The 17256-nt window shown below is 39.5% G+C and overlaps 2 protein-coding genes across 2 annotated transcripts; both read left to right on the top strand.

Moving 5' to 3' along the window:
- Positions 1-153: 153 nt before the first annotated feature.
- Positions 154-9211, top strand: arhgef3l (Rho guanine nucleotide exchange factor (GEF) 3, like). Its single transcript, XM_058409519.1, has 13 exons — positions 154-383; positions 692-749; positions 856-918; positions 1746-1787; positions 1876-1983; positions 2461-2625; positions 4501-4563; positions 4651-4747; positions 5681-5757; positions 5888-6145; positions 6629-6799; positions 6930-7122; positions 8044-9211. The coding sequence occupies exons 1-13, from the start codon at positions 328-330 to the stop codon at positions 8280-8282; spliced, it is 1590 nt and encodes a 529-aa protein (XP_058265502.1). The 5' UTR covers positions 154-327; the 3' UTR covers positions 8283-9211.
- Positions 9212-9353: 142 nt separating this feature from the next.
- usp21 (ubiquitin specific peptidase 21) lies at positions 9354-17122 on the top strand. The gene is made up of 12 exons (XM_058409520.1): positions 9354-10083; positions 11387-11440; positions 11530-11647; positions 12616-12730; positions 13455-13571; positions 14190-14254; positions 15015-15118; positions 15205-15291; positions 15381-15459; positions 15564-15671; positions 16269-16383; positions 16821-17122. The coding sequence occupies exons 1-12, from the start codon at positions 9949-9951 to the stop codon at positions 16909-16911; spliced, it is 1188 nt and encodes a 395-aa protein (XP_058265503.1). The 5' UTR covers positions 9354-9948; the 3' UTR covers positions 16912-17122.
- Positions 17123-17256: the final 134 nt, after the last annotated feature.

Below are 17256 nucleotides of genomic sequence, written 5' to 3'. Positions count from 1 at the left end.
AGTTCCTCATATGTTTACTACTCATCATTTGTAAATGTGTTACAAAGGCAGTTCTATGGCCAAGGCCTAAATCTGTTGTGTGTTAACAGGAAGCAAGAACTTCTTTATATACAGGATGTGGCTTTCAGACATGCAAGAGGAAGAGAGGAGGTGTAGAGCTGGTAGCACACACACACACACACACACACACACACACAAAAAAAAAACCTTCTGCTCTCAGACTTTCCCCGAAGAGGAGGGACAGGTGTTTCTGACCGACCCAGAGGGCTGTAGAAATATAATTTTTATCGTGTTTAGATATTAACACTCCAGCAAATCCAAAATGTTATGAAAGAGTCAACGATGGAGCTCGACGAGACGGAGACCAATTTGTCACCTTCCTGGTAAAGCCGGGTTATTTTCCATGCCAGTTTTAGCCATTGATTCATTTAAATTAATTTTCTGAACTTCATTCTAGTTAATTTGCTGTATAATTTGCATGTATTGATCTAGATGATTAGTTTATAGCTTCCTACTTCACTCTGGTTTTTTAACTCCTGGATCTCACGCTTCTCTATATATAATCTAATATATATGCAGTCTTTTGCTATTTTTTACTGTCAGGTTTATTATATTATCATGATATTTGAAGGACTAACTTGTTTAGTCATGTTAATATCTAACGTGTAAAAATATTTGGCAATATTTGAAGGTCTCCCGTATCAAGAGACAGACTCCTGACATGTGCCAACCTTTCTGATTTAACGGGGGTAAGTTGCTTTCGTGTTAGACCGACCATACAGCAAACCTTAGCGGTCAGGCCTGAGTGTGTGCCTTTGAGACAAATCAATATTTTGTCTGTTACTTTCTGAGCAGAAAAAAAGGAAACAGGACCCAAGCAGTGATGCTGAATTTTCAGCTCGATCCTCAGAAGACTATGTGAGTTTTTTTTTATATAGCACAGAGTTTCAGTATATCTGCTGAGGATTTGGTCAGCTTCTAACTCCTGACTTGTGAAACACTTTGCAAATGTTTTGTAGCTTACATTTTTAAATCTGCATTAAAAAATATAAATTAAAATTGATAAATTTATGTATATAAATGGGACTCCATCTCCACTGTGTATTTCTTTTTTTGAACATTTTCATTTCAACTCCTCCTCAGATGGACAGAATAGATGCTCTTGGTTTCTGTCAGTTACAAATCCTCTCCGTTTTTATCTCTTGTTTTCTGCTTTGCAACGGAAGTTTAGGCCACAGACCTTGCTTCTGAGGCCAGGTGACTGTGTGATTCTCAACACACTGGGGATTTTATTTTTTGCTCTTCCTAATATACTAACTACTCCATCAAATCACCAAATATCTTTAAATCCGAAAAGTTTTTTCCGAGTAACAGCAGCGATGAATTAAGCTGGTGTCTCTCGTTTCTCAGTATGAAAATGTCATTTTACAATTCAGCTTCCTGTGTCATACCGGAAAGAGGCCTCTCCATATTCACAGCTCAGCTCTCTCTGCTCTTTCTGTTATCTCCTGCAGCTTTTACCATCTTTTTCACCACAGAAACACCACCACACAACCTCATGTTTTCTTCTTTCTTTCCATAATTAACAGAGTATCTGCACTGTTCACAGTGAGCAGTGGTAGGTGTTTAGAGTGTAGTAGATACTGTGTGTGTAAAGAATCATCTCTGAGAATCATGGGAGTGTTAGATTTTACTCTTAACTCTGTGTGCTTTGCCTGTATTGAACCAAATTTCCATTCTTTCAGGACGATGATGACTTTCCCACTGATCTCCCGCATGAATCTGAGGTATAGTACATCTATGTAGGATAAAGACAGACCAGATCCTCAACTGTGGAGTGCTCATTGTGTTCTTATCTTCTTGTATGAACGGTAGGGACCTTGTAACAAGAGGGTCAAACCAGTGGACAGAAGTAGTGGAGTTACAGGTATTATAGCACCAGTGAAGACCCCTGCACTGAAACGGTTGGGACAGTCCATCCAGGTAAAGCACTAATATTACAGGCATTACATGAATTACATAAATACATGCGTATTAAAGTTGCAGCATGTTGAAAATAAATTTTCTGCAGCTCTACAAAATCAACAGAAGTATATTATTAAATGAGGTTTTGGCCCAAACTCTCACTGATCACATGAAAGAAAAGAGTTTGCTGGTTATAAATTCAATGGCCATAGAAGTTATTATAGGATATTTCCAACACATTCACAATGTTCTTTCCCTCACTCTTTCCCACATGTTATTTGACCGTTCTTGTTTGGGGATGCTGCAGAAAGGAATATGTGTAAACCCCAACACAATATCTGTCTTTTATTTTGTGGAAAGGGTTTAAAAATGTTTAACTCCATTATTTGAATTTATTCCGCTGTCTAGACTTTAGATGTTTCCTGTGTTTATTAGTCTCCCCGCAGTTCTCGTAGCAAACAGCCTGAACAAATACCGGTCTGTTTCTATCCCCAGCGCTCCATCAGCTTCCGTACAGAGGCAAGGCCGATGCCACCGATGCCGATCCGGAGCCGTCAGAAGGCTTCTTCTTTCCCGCGGCGACGCAGCAGCCAGCTGTGGAGTGACACTGTGGACAGCCTGAGCCAGGATCTTAGTGCCAAAGAGATTAAGAGACAGGAGGTACGACTGGACAGCTGTCAGGGGACTGGACTCTGCAGTGTCTGCTAGTTTTCCAGTAGTGGAATACTGATTTGAGTTCATAAATAAAAGGGGTTCATTTTCCGTCTGGAGCTTCTTTAGTTTTCTGTAAGCGAGTAAAGCCGTTTCCATTCAGCATTAGTTACTACATATTGCCAAATCTTTGATAGGCTGCTGGGGCTGCATTAAGGCTGTATCACTGAGAGTTGTGTGTTATGAAACAGGAAGTAGCCGAGCTGGCTCAGAGGCCATGTTCTCTTTTTCAGATTTTGTCAGACAGCAGCTCCACCTTAGCAAAAGCTGCACTCGTCATTGGTTTGTGTGCACGGTCACACTGTTTAAATAGCCTTTAATCCTGCTGCCCAAAGCATTATGCAATGATTTATCTGAATTCTATAAAAGTTATGAAGCATTATTACTCTTACTCTTATTATTATTATCATTATTACATAATAGTATTACTACCAGTTGTCTGATCTCTTGATCTCTCCAGGCATTCTGTATCAGGTTTTCAAGCAGGATATATACATTCACACACACACACACACACACACATACTCACTGATCACTTTAATAGTTCATGCAATACGTTTAAAATACAGGGTGAAGAGCTTCACACCAAACATGTGGAATGGGGAAGCAAGGACACGGCTATTGGTTAATGGTTGTGGGCTGGTTTTAGTATTGCTGATCTCTTGGGATTTTTACACACACATATACAGAATGTGATGAGAAACAAAAGGCATTGAGTAAGCTTTGGGTGGAAACGTCTGGTTGATGAGAGAAGCCGGAGGAAATGATATAACTCAAATTACAACCATGGTGAGCAGAAAAGCATCTCCGCATGCACAAAACATGTGGAGGTGGAGGAGCTTCATCAACAAAACACAAAATCCCGTTTCACTTCTGTCAGCCAAGAACAAGAATCTGAGGCACAGACTTTCCCAGATTTTAACTGTCCAGTTTGGGTGAGTCTGTGCCCATAAGAGCCTCAGATTCTTGATCTTAGCTAACAGGAGTGGAACCTGATGTGGTCTTCTACTGTTACAGCTTTTCCGGTGACCACGGCTGTAAAGAGTGCTTATTTGAGTCTGTAGTGACTTCCTGTCCGCTCAGGCCAGACTTCTCTGAACTCTCTCCTCAGTAAGGCTGCAGACGGTCTGCTCACAGGATGTTTTTTTGCTTTTCACATCACTCTGTGTAAAGTCCTGAGACTGCTGTGTGAAACTCTAGAAACTGTTGTGTGTGAAAGTTTCTAAAATACTCTAGCCGTCCCATCTGGTACCAAGAATTACGCCACAGTTAAAGCCACAGAAATGACACTTTTCCCTATTCTGAACATCAGCTGAAGCTCTGTACCTGTACCTGCATGGCTTTATGCATTGTGCTGCTGCCACATGAACAGCTTATTGGATGACCGTGGGATTTTTTTTTTGATATACTTGTCCAACAATCTGAGAAGAAAAAGATCTTCTCCCTGTTGGTCCAATATGTGCTCCAGTTGGTGGCACAAAGCACCTCAATGCTGCAGCAAGCACATCGCTATCCTCATGAATCCTGCCACCACATCAACATCAAATCAACTATTACTAGTTATATTAATCAGCCTGGATGTTGGGTAATTATTCCAAATTAAGGAATATGAAGTGATGTGGAAACACTGACTTAACTTCTTTGAATACTTTTTATTGCCATATATTTTAGTAAAACGACATTTCTTGACATTTTTGCACATCATTTCTTAGTTAAATTACGTTGCTTGAAATTCTTTCGTTCTTGACATTACTTGACACAAACTTTTGAATTTTTCTCGTCCCCTGCGTTAGCTAATGACTTGTGTAATTTTGTGTCACACAGGTGATATATGAAATGACACAAGGAGAAAAACAGCTGATAGAAGACCTCAATTTGGTCAAAAAGGTTTGTTAAATACAGAAATCGTGTGTTGTGATTCATCTCCTGCTTGTGCGCTGATGGTCAATGCCTTGTCCACCTCTTCGGTTCCAGGTTTACTATGAGCCAATGCTGAAACTGGACATCATGACAGAAAGTGAACTGGGGCAGATCTTTGGGACTCTGGATTCTCTGATTCCTCTCCATGAAGGTGTGTTGGTACACAGGTGACGCTACAGAGGGAAACAGTATTAAATGAAAAAAAAAAAGTGTAACGTCGTTGTGCAGATTATCCAGAACAAACAAAATCAACACAACACATCTTTATCTATCTACAGCAGTGTGCAATATCAGAACAAATGATAACAGCTATGTGAATTAAATATGCAATGGTTTAACAAGTTATAGCAGAACTGCTGAGAAGAATATCCATGGGGATGGACCTTAATCACACCTGAGCACTGTTTAGCAGAAACAAAAGAGACAGCACTAAAGGCAATGGATTGGAATAGAGAGCATTAGTTTAGTGCTTTAATTGTTTTTTTTTCCATCTATTTCATGCTCAATTCTGATTGGTCAGAAAGGGCTGGTTACTTTTTATAAATAGTAATGTGCTGGTTTTGAAAGAAAACACAAATCTGTCCATTCATATGTGCATATGTTCACCATTTTCATGTTCATTTATAGATTTTCTCTGGAAGAACTTCACTGTTCTTCTAATGGACTTTTCTCAATAACAGTATGCGTTTTTGTCTCTATTAACTTGCTCAGTTTAAAGGAATTATAACGTAATTATATTTGTATTTATTTATTTAAATTCAGGTGTTGTCAAATGTCTGTGATATAAAGGAGTAAAACATCACATGCTGTTTTTGGAAAATAATTCACTTCAGGGTCGCATCCCACCTCACATGGTTTATTTCTTTTACGTCTCATTAATAAAGAGAATCACTAATCTTTGATATTTTATAATGTAAATTTATTTCCATTAATAACATTTGAACATTCACTGAATGACCACTTGTTGTGAAATCTAACCACCTATGTCTTATTGTTATAAACTCTATTTATTATTCTTTATTATTTTATCTGCAGGATGTATAAACCTTTGTACTTGACCAGATCCATGTTTTTGTGCTTGCAGATTTTTTGGCTCGTCTGGAAGGACTACGAGGGTCAGAGAAGACCGTCGGGGAGGTGGGGCCGACTCTGCTGGACTGGGTAAGAGCTACCGAAGAAATGTAATGTGAGGCTTTAATAAAAGAAGAAACCTTGCAACAGAAGGTGAAGGATAGAACATTTGGGCGGATTTTTGCAGACAGTTCTGACTGCAGTATACTTTCATTTTCAGTTCCCTTGCCTGGATGCCTACATCACTTACTGCTGTAACCAAGTAGGTGCCAAAGCTCTTCTAGACCAGAAAAAGCAGGTACGGCGTGTTGAGGAGTTCCTCCGCTTGTGCCAAGAGTCGTCCTTCAGCAGGAAATTGGACTTGTGGAACTTCTTGGATCTGCCACGTAGTCGTCTCGTGAAGTATCCACTGCTTCTGAAGGAGATCCAGAAGACTACGCCACACGACCACCCCGATGAGGACACGCTGCCTCAGGCCGTGAGTTCCTCCCTAAACAGACCTACTGTAAATACAAATTAATGATTCAGAATGAATAGATAATGTGTTCCAGAGATACAGAGGAACAAATTCAGGTTAAAAGTCGGTGCATTATGGAATGAAACAAAATGGGATTTTTGAGGACTTCCTCTGTAACCGTCTGGTCTGAGTTATGGTTTGAATTAGTCTTCTATTAATTTGGTTAATGTTGGAAATATTTCAAAATATTTCAGATATAAATATATGTGAATATAATATGAATTTAACGATTCACAGTAATGTGATGTAGCTGAAGTTGTGATTTAGAGTTTTAAAAATGGGCCTGCTTTAGGCCAGATCTTTAGAGCACTGAAAAAAAATATAGATACAGCTTTTATTTCACCTCTAATGAATACACAGGGATATCGCTCTTGTTTTATATTTGAGGTTTCTCTCACTGTTGCACACACAAAGTAAACATACTCTATTTATCTGTGTCTTTAGATGGAGCTAATCCAGAGCATCATCACCGAAGTGAACCGTAAGACCGGCGAGGCGGAGTGTCAGTTTTATAAGCGAGGTCTGTGCTACCCAGAGGAGGGTCAACGAGTTCCAGAGATTCATGCCTCACGCTTTCTCTACTGCCATGGTGAACTCAAGAGCACCAAAGGACAGGTGAACACGGGCGTCTCATACTGTCTGTTGTTCCCCACTTGAGTTTAAATGATCTCTTCTATCATATAGTGTTCCTGCTATGGATATTCATTCTTCTCTTCTTTTCTTCTTCATTACCTGTCCTTTGCAGAAGCTGCACGTGTTCTTGTTCGAGCTGGTGCTGGTTTTGACTCGCCCGGTGGTGCAGGACAAGGAGGGCATGGTGCAGTTCCAGGTTTACCGTCAGCCTTTACCTGCTGCCCAAATCCTGCTGGAGGACCTGCCCGATGGAGAGGCCAGCAGTTCTGGATCCTTCCGTAGCACCTTTACTGGCAATGACAAAGGTAAAGTGTACAGAACATGCTTCTCCACATAATACGCGGAGTTCAGAGTGCAGCTGTATGAGTAGGTGAAGATGTGACTGGCCTGCAGCAGCGAGGCAGAAATGGTGTGAGTGAGATTTTATTTTGGGTTCCCACACTCAGAGGCTCTAAACATAAACCTAGAACTGTATAAAGTTTCTTTTTGAGGAGGTGCTGGGGATCATGGTACACGAACTTCTATGCCTCAGCACTGCTGAATGATTAAATCTTGAGCGTAACGCTGACTCCAAGGCAAACCACATTAACAAGCTTGTTCTAACATTGTTATATTACGGTGTACATTATTATCACACTTGTGTTTGGTGGAGGAGGAACACGAGCAGATGAAATAAAGGCACTTTTGTTTGTATTCTAAGCTTTTTCTAAGGAGACCTTTATGACACATTTTATGAGGAACGCACCAGTGTCGGTTCTTCGTAACAGTCAGAAGTTTTCCGTCTTCACTACTGGGGGTTTTGTGGTTTCTCAGTCACATGACTAACTGCATTTCTTTTGTCAATAACTTCGAGAGAAAAATAATTTAAAGTCATAGCTTTTACATGTGACTATAACGGAATAAAAAGTATGATGGATCATTTAAATTAATTTACCGTTGGCAAATTGCTCTGGTGTAAGAGGAACTAATCATTGTGCTGTTACTGCAAAATAATCAACTTTGATAATAATCAGTAATGCCATGTCATGTTGATTATTTTCCTATAGCAGTGTGCCTTGTTGTGTTTTATTCTTTGTTAATGTAGTACATCATATCTACTGTAATTGTGCACATCAATGTAGGACATAAACAGCCATTGCTAACTATCCATCTTCAGGTTAATGAACTCGTACAGCCGCTTCTCTTCAACTCTATTAATATCTTTCTCATCCTCTCGTCACCCTCAGTGAAGAACTGCTTCCGTGTGAGCAGCAGGGGGCGCACAAAGGCTCAGTCGCACAGCCTGCAGGCCAACGACTCCTTCAACAAGCAGCAGTGGATTTCCTGCCTGCGCCAAGCCATCATCCAATCACGAGACAGAGATGCTCAGGCCAGCCAATCCAAGGTGCAGCTAGACCCTGAGCCCCAGCTCGAACACATCGCTGAACTGAGCCTGAATTCTGACGTGGAGATGATAGACACATAGGTCAGAGGTGACATCACTTTACAAGGACAATGCTAAAGTTCCCGGTCCATACAGTCTCACACGCCTTTCATGCGAGGAACTGATCAAGTTTACAAACTGTCATATTATAGAAGTGAAAGATATTTATATGGTTGGTTGTGATCTTCAAGGCACACGGATGTGTAGTACGGTTCCTCTGAAGCAAACTCTGCAGTCTGAAGAAGGTGTAAAGTGATTCACTCACATGTGCTTTCTGTTTAGGTGAATAAGTGTATTTTAGGCAATGAGTCCCTGAGCTCATTCCTGGGTTCTATGTAGCTTGTAGACATATGATAAGGCTCACAAACAGTAATTATAATAGTATAATAATTTCATATTGTGCATTATGCATATAGTCTGATCTTGAATGTGAATTCCATTACAGAAATGAAAGAAGACATTTTTATTACAGTTATCCCCTCTGTTAAACTGACAGCGTTCATGTGAAGTTGGATTTCAACTAAGAAGATGTGGCAGAGATGGCGCTATTCACTTATGGAGTTTTGTTCTATTAATAAATGATATTCTGTTGTTTATAGACATGTATTAGCTTGAAGTGCAATAACAAGCTCACACTTCCTGATACAGTTTTTTATTAAGTTTGTTGATTGTAAACTGCATACTATGAGGAATACATAAATATAAATTTAAGGAATTTCCCCATGGGATTAATAAAGTTCTTTGAATCTTGAATAAGGAAAATACAAAGAAATGTAAGTTATAGTAGCAAGCTATGGCTTTCCCAAAATGTTCATTTATAACTGCAAATAACAAAAGAGTTTAAATGTTAAAATATTAGTAATGAATTATATGTGATGTTTCTGCTGTGTATGTCCAGACATTACCTCCGTACCTGCCCAGTTTCTACTGCTGTATTTTTGAGATCTGTATTGTATCAGGATTCTTCTTCAGATCCTCTCATTTATTTGGTTGTTATTCTTCATCTTCTGACTCTTCACTTCTTCACATCACATTTGGTTGGTCATAGCAGAACTTTTCAGCCACAGTTTCGACTGGTAAAATGTGAAAGTAGAAATCACGTGGGATGAAAACTTTAGCACAGACCTATGTCAGAGTGGGGTTAATGTGTCCCAGCTCCTAAAAGGAGATAAAGCTAAAGATAGACGCTCCTACAAAGAGACATGAAAGATTAGTGGTGATTAAAGGTTCGCTGGTCTGCATGGTAGCTTGTGGTCAGGTAGTGAGAGTGGATCAGAACAAACCTAGATAAAGACGACGACCAAGCTGCTGGAATACATTCGGGAATATTTTTTTATTCCATCCAGCATTGGAGAACGACTGTTAGACTTTATTTATTGTCTGTGTAAGTATATGTTCTGTAGCTTTAAAACAGCTGACCGGTTAAAGTATTTTAGAATGTAAACAATTCATCTGAATTCATGTGATAAAGCTACCATAAAGTAGGAAACTATAAAGAGTAGCCTTTTTAAAAAAAAAAAAAACCTCACATAGCTCCTTCGGGCTCCTCCTAATGCAGTTCGCTTGTCTCTAATTTCTTTATTTGATCGGCTGAAGTCTTTATGTAAGTTTAAAAAAGTTCTTGCTCTTGCTCTTCTGCTGACCACATTCTCAGATTTGTCTTTTGCACAAATTGCATAGTGTAAAGAGTAAAGAGTGTAAGGGCTCGATGCTCAGAGCTCAGATGGACAGCTCATGCCAGGCCCTGTGTCGCTCGCTGGTGAGCCAAAACGAAAACATCGACATCTCACAGTCGGTGCTCTACACATCCCTCATGGGCTTGTTGCTGGTGGCTGACAAAGAGGTGAGATGTTTATTGTGCTTTATGGGAACGCTATGCACTGGACTCTAAATTATATACCGCATTAATGTGGAATTCTGACATGTGATTGGTCAGATTATGTTTCTATAGTAATCATAACAGATTCATTCATATTAATGCATCTGTTTTAATCTATACCAAACACTATACATTTTAATAAATGTGATGTTAAGAAAGAATATTTTATAATCGTTTCCATGGTGACACTTAAAGTTTAAGGAAGGAGGCAATGTAATGGTCAGTAAGTTTTACATCAGAGTCTTCAGAGGATTTTCTGCCTTCTGGATTCTTTGTAATATAACAAACTGACCCTTTATACATCTGATTATCATCAAGACAGAGAAAATGGAGAGGAAAAGGCCGAGTGTCACTGCTCTATCATACAGTAGGGTGAAGATGCTCCTTCTGGCATTCTGTTTCAGCTGAGCGCTAAAGCTTTCATTATGATGAGATCAGCAACACCTTGAATGAAAAGTAGAGCCTTAAAAATATTTACATAAATTTCAAAATGTCTCGGTATTTAGTACGTCCACCTTTTGATTTTAATGACATGCTTGTGTAAAACCTGATTGTCCATGTTGGGTCAAATCCATTACAGTGTCTCCTGGACACGAGCTTCAATGGAAGGGATAAGACTCGTGGAAAATCTGACCTTTTACTCAAATTTGCTAAATAGTGCTGTAGAAATTGTGCTTCTTTTCTGTGTTGGAATGTTCAAAAGTTTTAAATGAAAAAGAAAAACGAAAATAAACCCAGATTTTTTATGTGATTTCCACACTTTGTTCAGTGATAACAGAGACGTGTTATTAAATAAATAAATTATAATCTTAAAAAAATTATAATCTTTTAATCTCTTTATTCCTTACTTATTTAACTCACAGGATTATTTGGCGTGTTTAATTGATTTACCTGACCTGCTCTATGGTGTTTTTTATTCTGTTTCATCATCTTGTCATCGCTGCATGTTCAGATGAAACTCCTTATTACTGTGTTATGACAAAAAGCCATACACACACACACACACACACACAGAGAGGTGCTGCAATACTGTCTGAACTAGACAGATACCTTAATAGTTAAGCTCCATAACCTCCATGAGCATGTTCCCCTGTACGTGATAATAGGATTAGAGACGTATAAATAGAAACAGTTCACCCCTGGAGAGGTTTAACCTGGCAGGATATTTTGAGAGGGTTTATAATGAGGTTGAATGAAATTACTTGATTTGTTATGTCTATATGTACAGAAATGATTATTTTTCATTTCCATCATTTGCATCCTACAGAGAGAGCTAACGCTGGGTAATGGACAAGTTGGTCTGTATAACACCGGGAACACGGTACGTTACAGTACACTAAATGTTTATTTATTCCTTTTTATATTGCAGGATTTCTCCTGATTAAGCTACTTGCTGTATTTCTCTCGCAGTGTTTCCTGAATGCCATTGTACAGTGTCTCTCACACACTCAGGGTCTTAGAGACTACTGTCTGAATAAAACCTACCTCCAGAACACATGCTCCAGTCGAGTGCCGGAGTTGATGAACGGTGAGTGTGTTGTTCTAAACCTTAAATCATTCTGCACATTCGATTTTTAGTGCATCACACACCTCCCTCACACTTTACACTAGTATGGGACGTGTTGAAAGTGTATGATCACCATAGCACTAATTATTGCAGCTTTATTCAAGTTTTAAAACATAAAAAATACACTATGAACATTGTACAAGCATTAAATTCTTTGGTGTGCCAGTAACCTTCAGTAACTTTTTTTGGCAATATTTCAACTTATACACTGACCACCTGCCTAATATTCTGTTGGTCCCCTTTTGCTGCCAAAACAGCCCTGACCTGTCCTGCACTGTGTATTCTGACCCCTTTCTATCAGAACCAGCATTAACTTCTTCAGCAGTTTGAGCAACAGTAGCTCGTCTGTTGGATCGGATCACACGGGCCAGCCTTCTCTCCCCACGTGCATCAATGAGCCTCGGCCGCCCATGACCCTGTCTCCGGTTCACCACTGTTCCTTCCTTGGAGCACTTTTGATAGATACTGACCACTGCAGACCGGGAACACCCCACAAGAGCTGCAGTTTTGGAGATGCTCTGATCCAGTGGTCTAGCCATCACAATTTGGCCCTTCGTCAAACTCAAAGCTCAAATCCTTACACTTGTCCATTGTTCCTGCTTCTAACATCAACTTTGAGGACAAAATGTTGACTTACTGCCTAATATATCCCACCCACTAACAGGGGCCATGATGAGGAGATACTCAGTCTTATTCACTTCACTGGTCAGTGGTCAGTGTGCTATGGCTGACCGGTGTATACTTTCCTGGAACTACATTTTTTTTCTTATATAAAAAAGTGAACTACAGTATATTAGTGTAATGTTTTCTGAAATCCCTCTGCATATGTTCTTCAGTTCAATCAAAGCATGCTGTATCTGATATAAAGCTGTCTCATCTTCATGTAATGGCCTTTTCCAATAAATCTCTCTCCACCAAATCCTTTCCAGAATTCACCAAAGTTTTGGAAGGGCTGTGGTGCACAGACGAGGGAAAAAGGTCGGTCAATCCTGATCGCTTCTACCGTGTCTTTAAAGAGGCTTTGCCTTACTTCAGTGGATACAGGTTTGTACTGCAGCAATTTATTCTAATACTCTCTGATTGAAACAATCACATTCACAGTAAGGACTACAGATGTTGCAGCTGCATTACTAGAATATCTGTAATATCTATAGTATATATCTGTTATATCTGTGAAGTAAGGAATAAAACAGAGCTTTTTTAAATTCATACTTTTTATCTATTTATAGACAATAACGTCGGAAAAACTATAAAACCTGTTACTTCCTGTTTTTACCCAGGGTTAGAAAAGCTAGAAACAGTCATTCCTTCACCAGCTTCTCTTTGTTCACTGTCTTGAAGTTACAGCATGTCGTGTTGCACAGAAACCGCAGAGCTCTCCATCCTGAAGAGAACGTCAGAAAGTGTACAGATTTACTTCAGACTAATACAAAGCACTGGCACTGGAGAGTCATTCCAAAAAATGCTAAATAAATGTCTCCAAAAAAAAATGACCATATCAATGACTACACAGTTTTCAACACACTTCACCGCAAGTCCCTGAGTGTTGTTATTACTGACCTGATAACCGTTCAGAACAAGTGCATTAATTTAAAAAAAAACACAGGACTACTGTAAAGTAATGCTGCTCTAGAAAATTAACCATCACCTTCTGACCTGTCAGGATCGAGCGTCCCACGATTCCACAGAGCTGTGGTAGAAATCAAATACATATTTACACAAATTACACAGATAATGAAAATTCCTCTTCACACTCTCACTCTGACAGTCAACAGGATGCTCACGAGTTCCTGCGATTCCTTCTGGACCGGTTACATACAGAAATCAACCGCCGACACCCACACCACACCGCCGCTACACCTGAGCCCAGCTACACCCGATTAAGGTACACACACACATACACCCACCAGGCATAACATTATGACCACCTGCCTAATATTGTGTTGGTCCCCCTATTTGCTGCCAAAACAGCCCTGACCCGTCCTGCACTGTGTATTCTGACCCCTTTCTATCAGAACCAGCATTAACTTCTTGAGCAACAGTAGCTCGTCTGTTGGATCGGATCACACGGGTCAGCCTTCTCTCCCCACGTGCATCAATGAGCCTCGACCGCCCATGACCCTGTCGCCGGTTCACCACTGTTCCTTCCTTGGACCACTTTTGATAGATACTGACCACTGCAGACCGGGAACACCCCACAAGAGCTGCAGTTTTGGAGATGCTCTGATCCAGTGGTCTAGACATCACAATTTGGTCCTTTTGGTCAAACTCGCTCAAATCCTTACACTTGTCCATTTTTCCTGCTTCTAACATCAACTTTGAGGACAAAATGTTGACTTGCTGCCTAATATATCCCACACACTAACAGGTGCCATGATGAGGAGATCATCAGTCTTATTCACGTCACCTGGCACTGGTCATAATGTTATGGCTGATTGGTATATACATACACACACAAAAGTTCTCATAGTCGTTCAAATCCTACTCTAACTCTTCCAACTAGGATTTCAGAAGAAGCAGCTGCTATGTGGAAGAGATATGTGGACAAGGATGACAGTATAATTGTAGGTAAGTATGACAGGGAGGATAATGTATTTTATCTCTTATTTATTTAAAAGTGCAGCTTGTAATGTGTGAAAGTGTTTCTAGACCTGTGATAATCATATCACACTAAATATACCTTAGAAAAACTCTGATTTGCGATATTAGTCTTTAGTTTGCTTCCAGGCTTCTGTTGACATGTTCTTCTGCAATATCTGTACATTTATTTATTTATTTATTTGTTTGTTTATTTATAATATTTATATTTCATATTTATATTATATTTATTTATTTTTTATATTTATTTATTTAATTTTATTTAATTTTACATTTCTCATATTTTTCCACTCCCCTTCTTCTTCTTCTTCGTCTTCTTCTTCTTCTTCTTCTTCTTGCACATCTTGCTATGATAGGAATCGAATTATTCAGATATTTGGATTTTATATAAATGTTCACTCACACTTACATTGCCTCCTTCCTTACACTTTCTTAAACATCTGGTATTTTCAGAAACAAACTTGCTGAATTGAGTCAGAGTTTTCCTTCGGCTGATAGAGACGTGGAACTTTTCAGACTGTTTGACTCAGAAAAAGTTTTTGTATTGAAGCACATTAATGTGACTTCTGAACATATTTGTAGATTTTTTTCATGGATTTTTTGATGAACAATTTTGATTTTTTTAGATATATTATGAAAATATTGAAAAGTAGAAACAGTGACTTTTAGGGAGAGTGCATGAGCTGTAATTTCATGAGTCTTGTACTGTTTTCTCTCTGTTTTCTCACAGATTTGTTCTCAGGACAGTTGCGTAGCTCTCTGCACTGCTCCGTCTGCTCACACTTCTCCAACACCTTCGATGTGTTCTGTGATCTGTCGCTTCCTATCCCAAAGGTAACTCACACGCCCTGGGTGTGGCCTTGTCTGGGACATGTGCAGACCTGACTTTCACCTTTCTTTCCACTCTTGTACTGTTTTAGACGAGTGACTCCAGAACAGGTGTGACTCTTGGGGAATGTTTGGATCTGTTTTCACACGAGGAAAAACTCAGCAAAGAAAATTCGCCTGTAGGTAGAGGACACGAGGCTCCGAGTTCGTCTGCACGGACAGCCTTCCGGCCACGCTTAATTAACCTCGTTTGTTTTGTGTGCTTTAGATGTGTGAGACGTGTAATCGCTGCACAGAGACCACAAAAAGTCTAACCATCCAGAGATTCCCTAAAATCCTGGTGATACGTATCCTTTAAACCTTATGCACTGGATATAATAATGGCTGTAATGATAGTCATGAATATAACAAGGCTAAAGGTTCTCCACAGAATTTCACTTAACTGACCTAGACTTAAAACGCTTTACAGCATTAAGGTATTCAATCCGGAAAAGTACAGTTCCTGTGTCTTTCCCTCTCACGGATCTGGACTTGGGGCCGTTCGGTCCGAGTGACTGTGGTGAGTATACATGTAAAGGATCAACATTAACTCTATTAATTCATCATTAATGATCACTGAGCTGTATAGGAACCAAAAGCTGTTCGAAGGACACAAAACAAGTGTGAGGGAAAGGATGGACAATTTACATGTCTGAGCAACTGAGGGTTAAGGGCCTTGCTCAGGGGCCCAGCAGTGGCAGCTTGGTGGACCTGGAATTCAACCTCACAACCTTCTGATCAGTAGTCCATCCCCTTAACCACTAAGCTACCACATTCCCATGACATGAGAGTTATTAGAGAACATTTAAATCACATTTAGAAAGGGAGTTGTAAACGTCTGTGTTGATGAATTAGAATTTTTCATTATGAACATGCATGCACCAGCTGACTGTTGGTTGAAATGTACAGAAACTCCACCCTGTGACCTGATCTCAGACCACCATGTCTGATTATTGAACAATAGACACTACAATACATCATGTACTTAACTAATCATAACTACACAAATCCAAGGTGTCAGGGTCCCAAAGGTAAGGCTTAACTCACCTAGTTACCATAACTACATTCATATTTTGTTGAATGGTGGTGTAAGAGATTCATATTTATGTGTGTTTAGGCGCAGTGCTGTATGATTTATACGCTCTATGTGACCACACTGGCACCGTGAGCATGGGTCACTACACAGCTGTCTGTCAGGACCAGGACGGCTGGTGCTGCTATAACGACTCGTGGTGAGTCCAAGACTTTTTCCACAACATTCAGTTTGACAAATATTGCCATGTCATCTTTTCCACAGTGACATTTCATCTCACACAGGAAACGTACGATACGTGATAGTATTACGTGTGTCTGAACGATAATGCTTGACATTTTAATTATATTAGATAATTAACGAGGTAACAAGGGAAAACGGTGTACCAGGATAAGAAACCAGGATAAGCCGGGTGTTTGGTGCAAACAGAGCAATAAAGAGACACAAACATATGTGCATGTGGTTAGGAATTTCTGGAGTTATGGTTAAATAGAATCAGGTTGGTGTAGATTTCACTCTGAAATGTTGTTTTTTTTTTTTTTTTATGAAGATTTTATAGAAAATTAATCAATCAGCTCTTTGGGTTGGATCTTGTTAAACTGTCTTGTTAAACATCTGTGCCGTCTGTTCTCACAGTGTTACCCAAATATCTGCGGATCAGCTTCAGTCCAATCAGGCCTATCTTCTCTTCTACAGACTTAAAAACAACACGGCCTCCAGGAAATGAGTCTCTCTCAGACTTTAGGACAAGACTAGCAGCTAATTCCACTCCTAAAGGAATGAAGTTCAGAGCATTCAGTGGAAACATGGATTCATGGAAACTTTCTGATTAAACCACCAGAAAAACTGTTTCTTATATTCATTGTACTTTGTGTGTGTTTTTGTAGTTATAAACATGTTTCTTTAAACATTTTCTACTAGGCCAATGACATTGTTTTTTTAAAATAAAAAACATGCTGCATCACAAAAATCTGTACAGGTGATGAATCTATAAGACTTTTCATCTTTATTTTAGACTTATATTCTGGGACTGAATACACACACACACACAGAAAGAGAGAAAGGAGCATCA

Source organism: Hemibagrus wyckioides, linkage group LG15 (assembly GCF_019097595.1).
Source record: "Hemibagrus wyckioides isolate EC202008001 linkage group LG15, SWU_Hwy_1.0, whole genome shotgun sequence".
Taxonomy (NCBI): Eukaryota; Metazoa; Chordata; class Actinopteri; order Siluriformes; family Bagridae; genus Hemibagrus; species Hemibagrus wyckioides.
This window is presented reverse-complemented; position numbering and strand designations above follow the sequence as displayed.

Bases quoted from the DNA above. Each gene is read 5' to 3' on its own strand.
- arhgef3l (XM_058409519.1), top strand. From the start codon at position 328: ATGAAAGAGTCAACGATGGAGCTCGACGAGACGGAGACCAATTTGTCA. The intron at 6,146-6,628 runs GTGAGTTCCTCC...CTGTGTCTTTAG, and splicing joins AGGACACGCTGCCTCAGGCC to ATGGAGCTAATCCAGAGCAT. The intron at 6,800-6,929 runs GTGAACACGGGC...TGTCCTTTGCAG, and splicing joins TCAAGAGCACCAAAGGACAG to AAGCTGCACGTGTTCTTGTT.
- usp21 (XM_058409520.1), top strand. From the start codon at position 9,949: ATGCTCAGAGCTCAGATGGACAGCTCATGCCAGGCCCTGTGTCGCTCG. The intron at 14,255-15,014 runs GTAAGTATGACA...GTTTTCTCACAG, and splicing joins GGATGACAGTATAATTGTAG to ATTTGTTCTCAGGACAGTTG. The intron at 15,460-15,563 runs GTATCCTTTAAA...TAACTGACCTAG, and splicing joins CCCTAAAATCCTGGTGATAC to ACTTAAAACGCTTTACAGCA.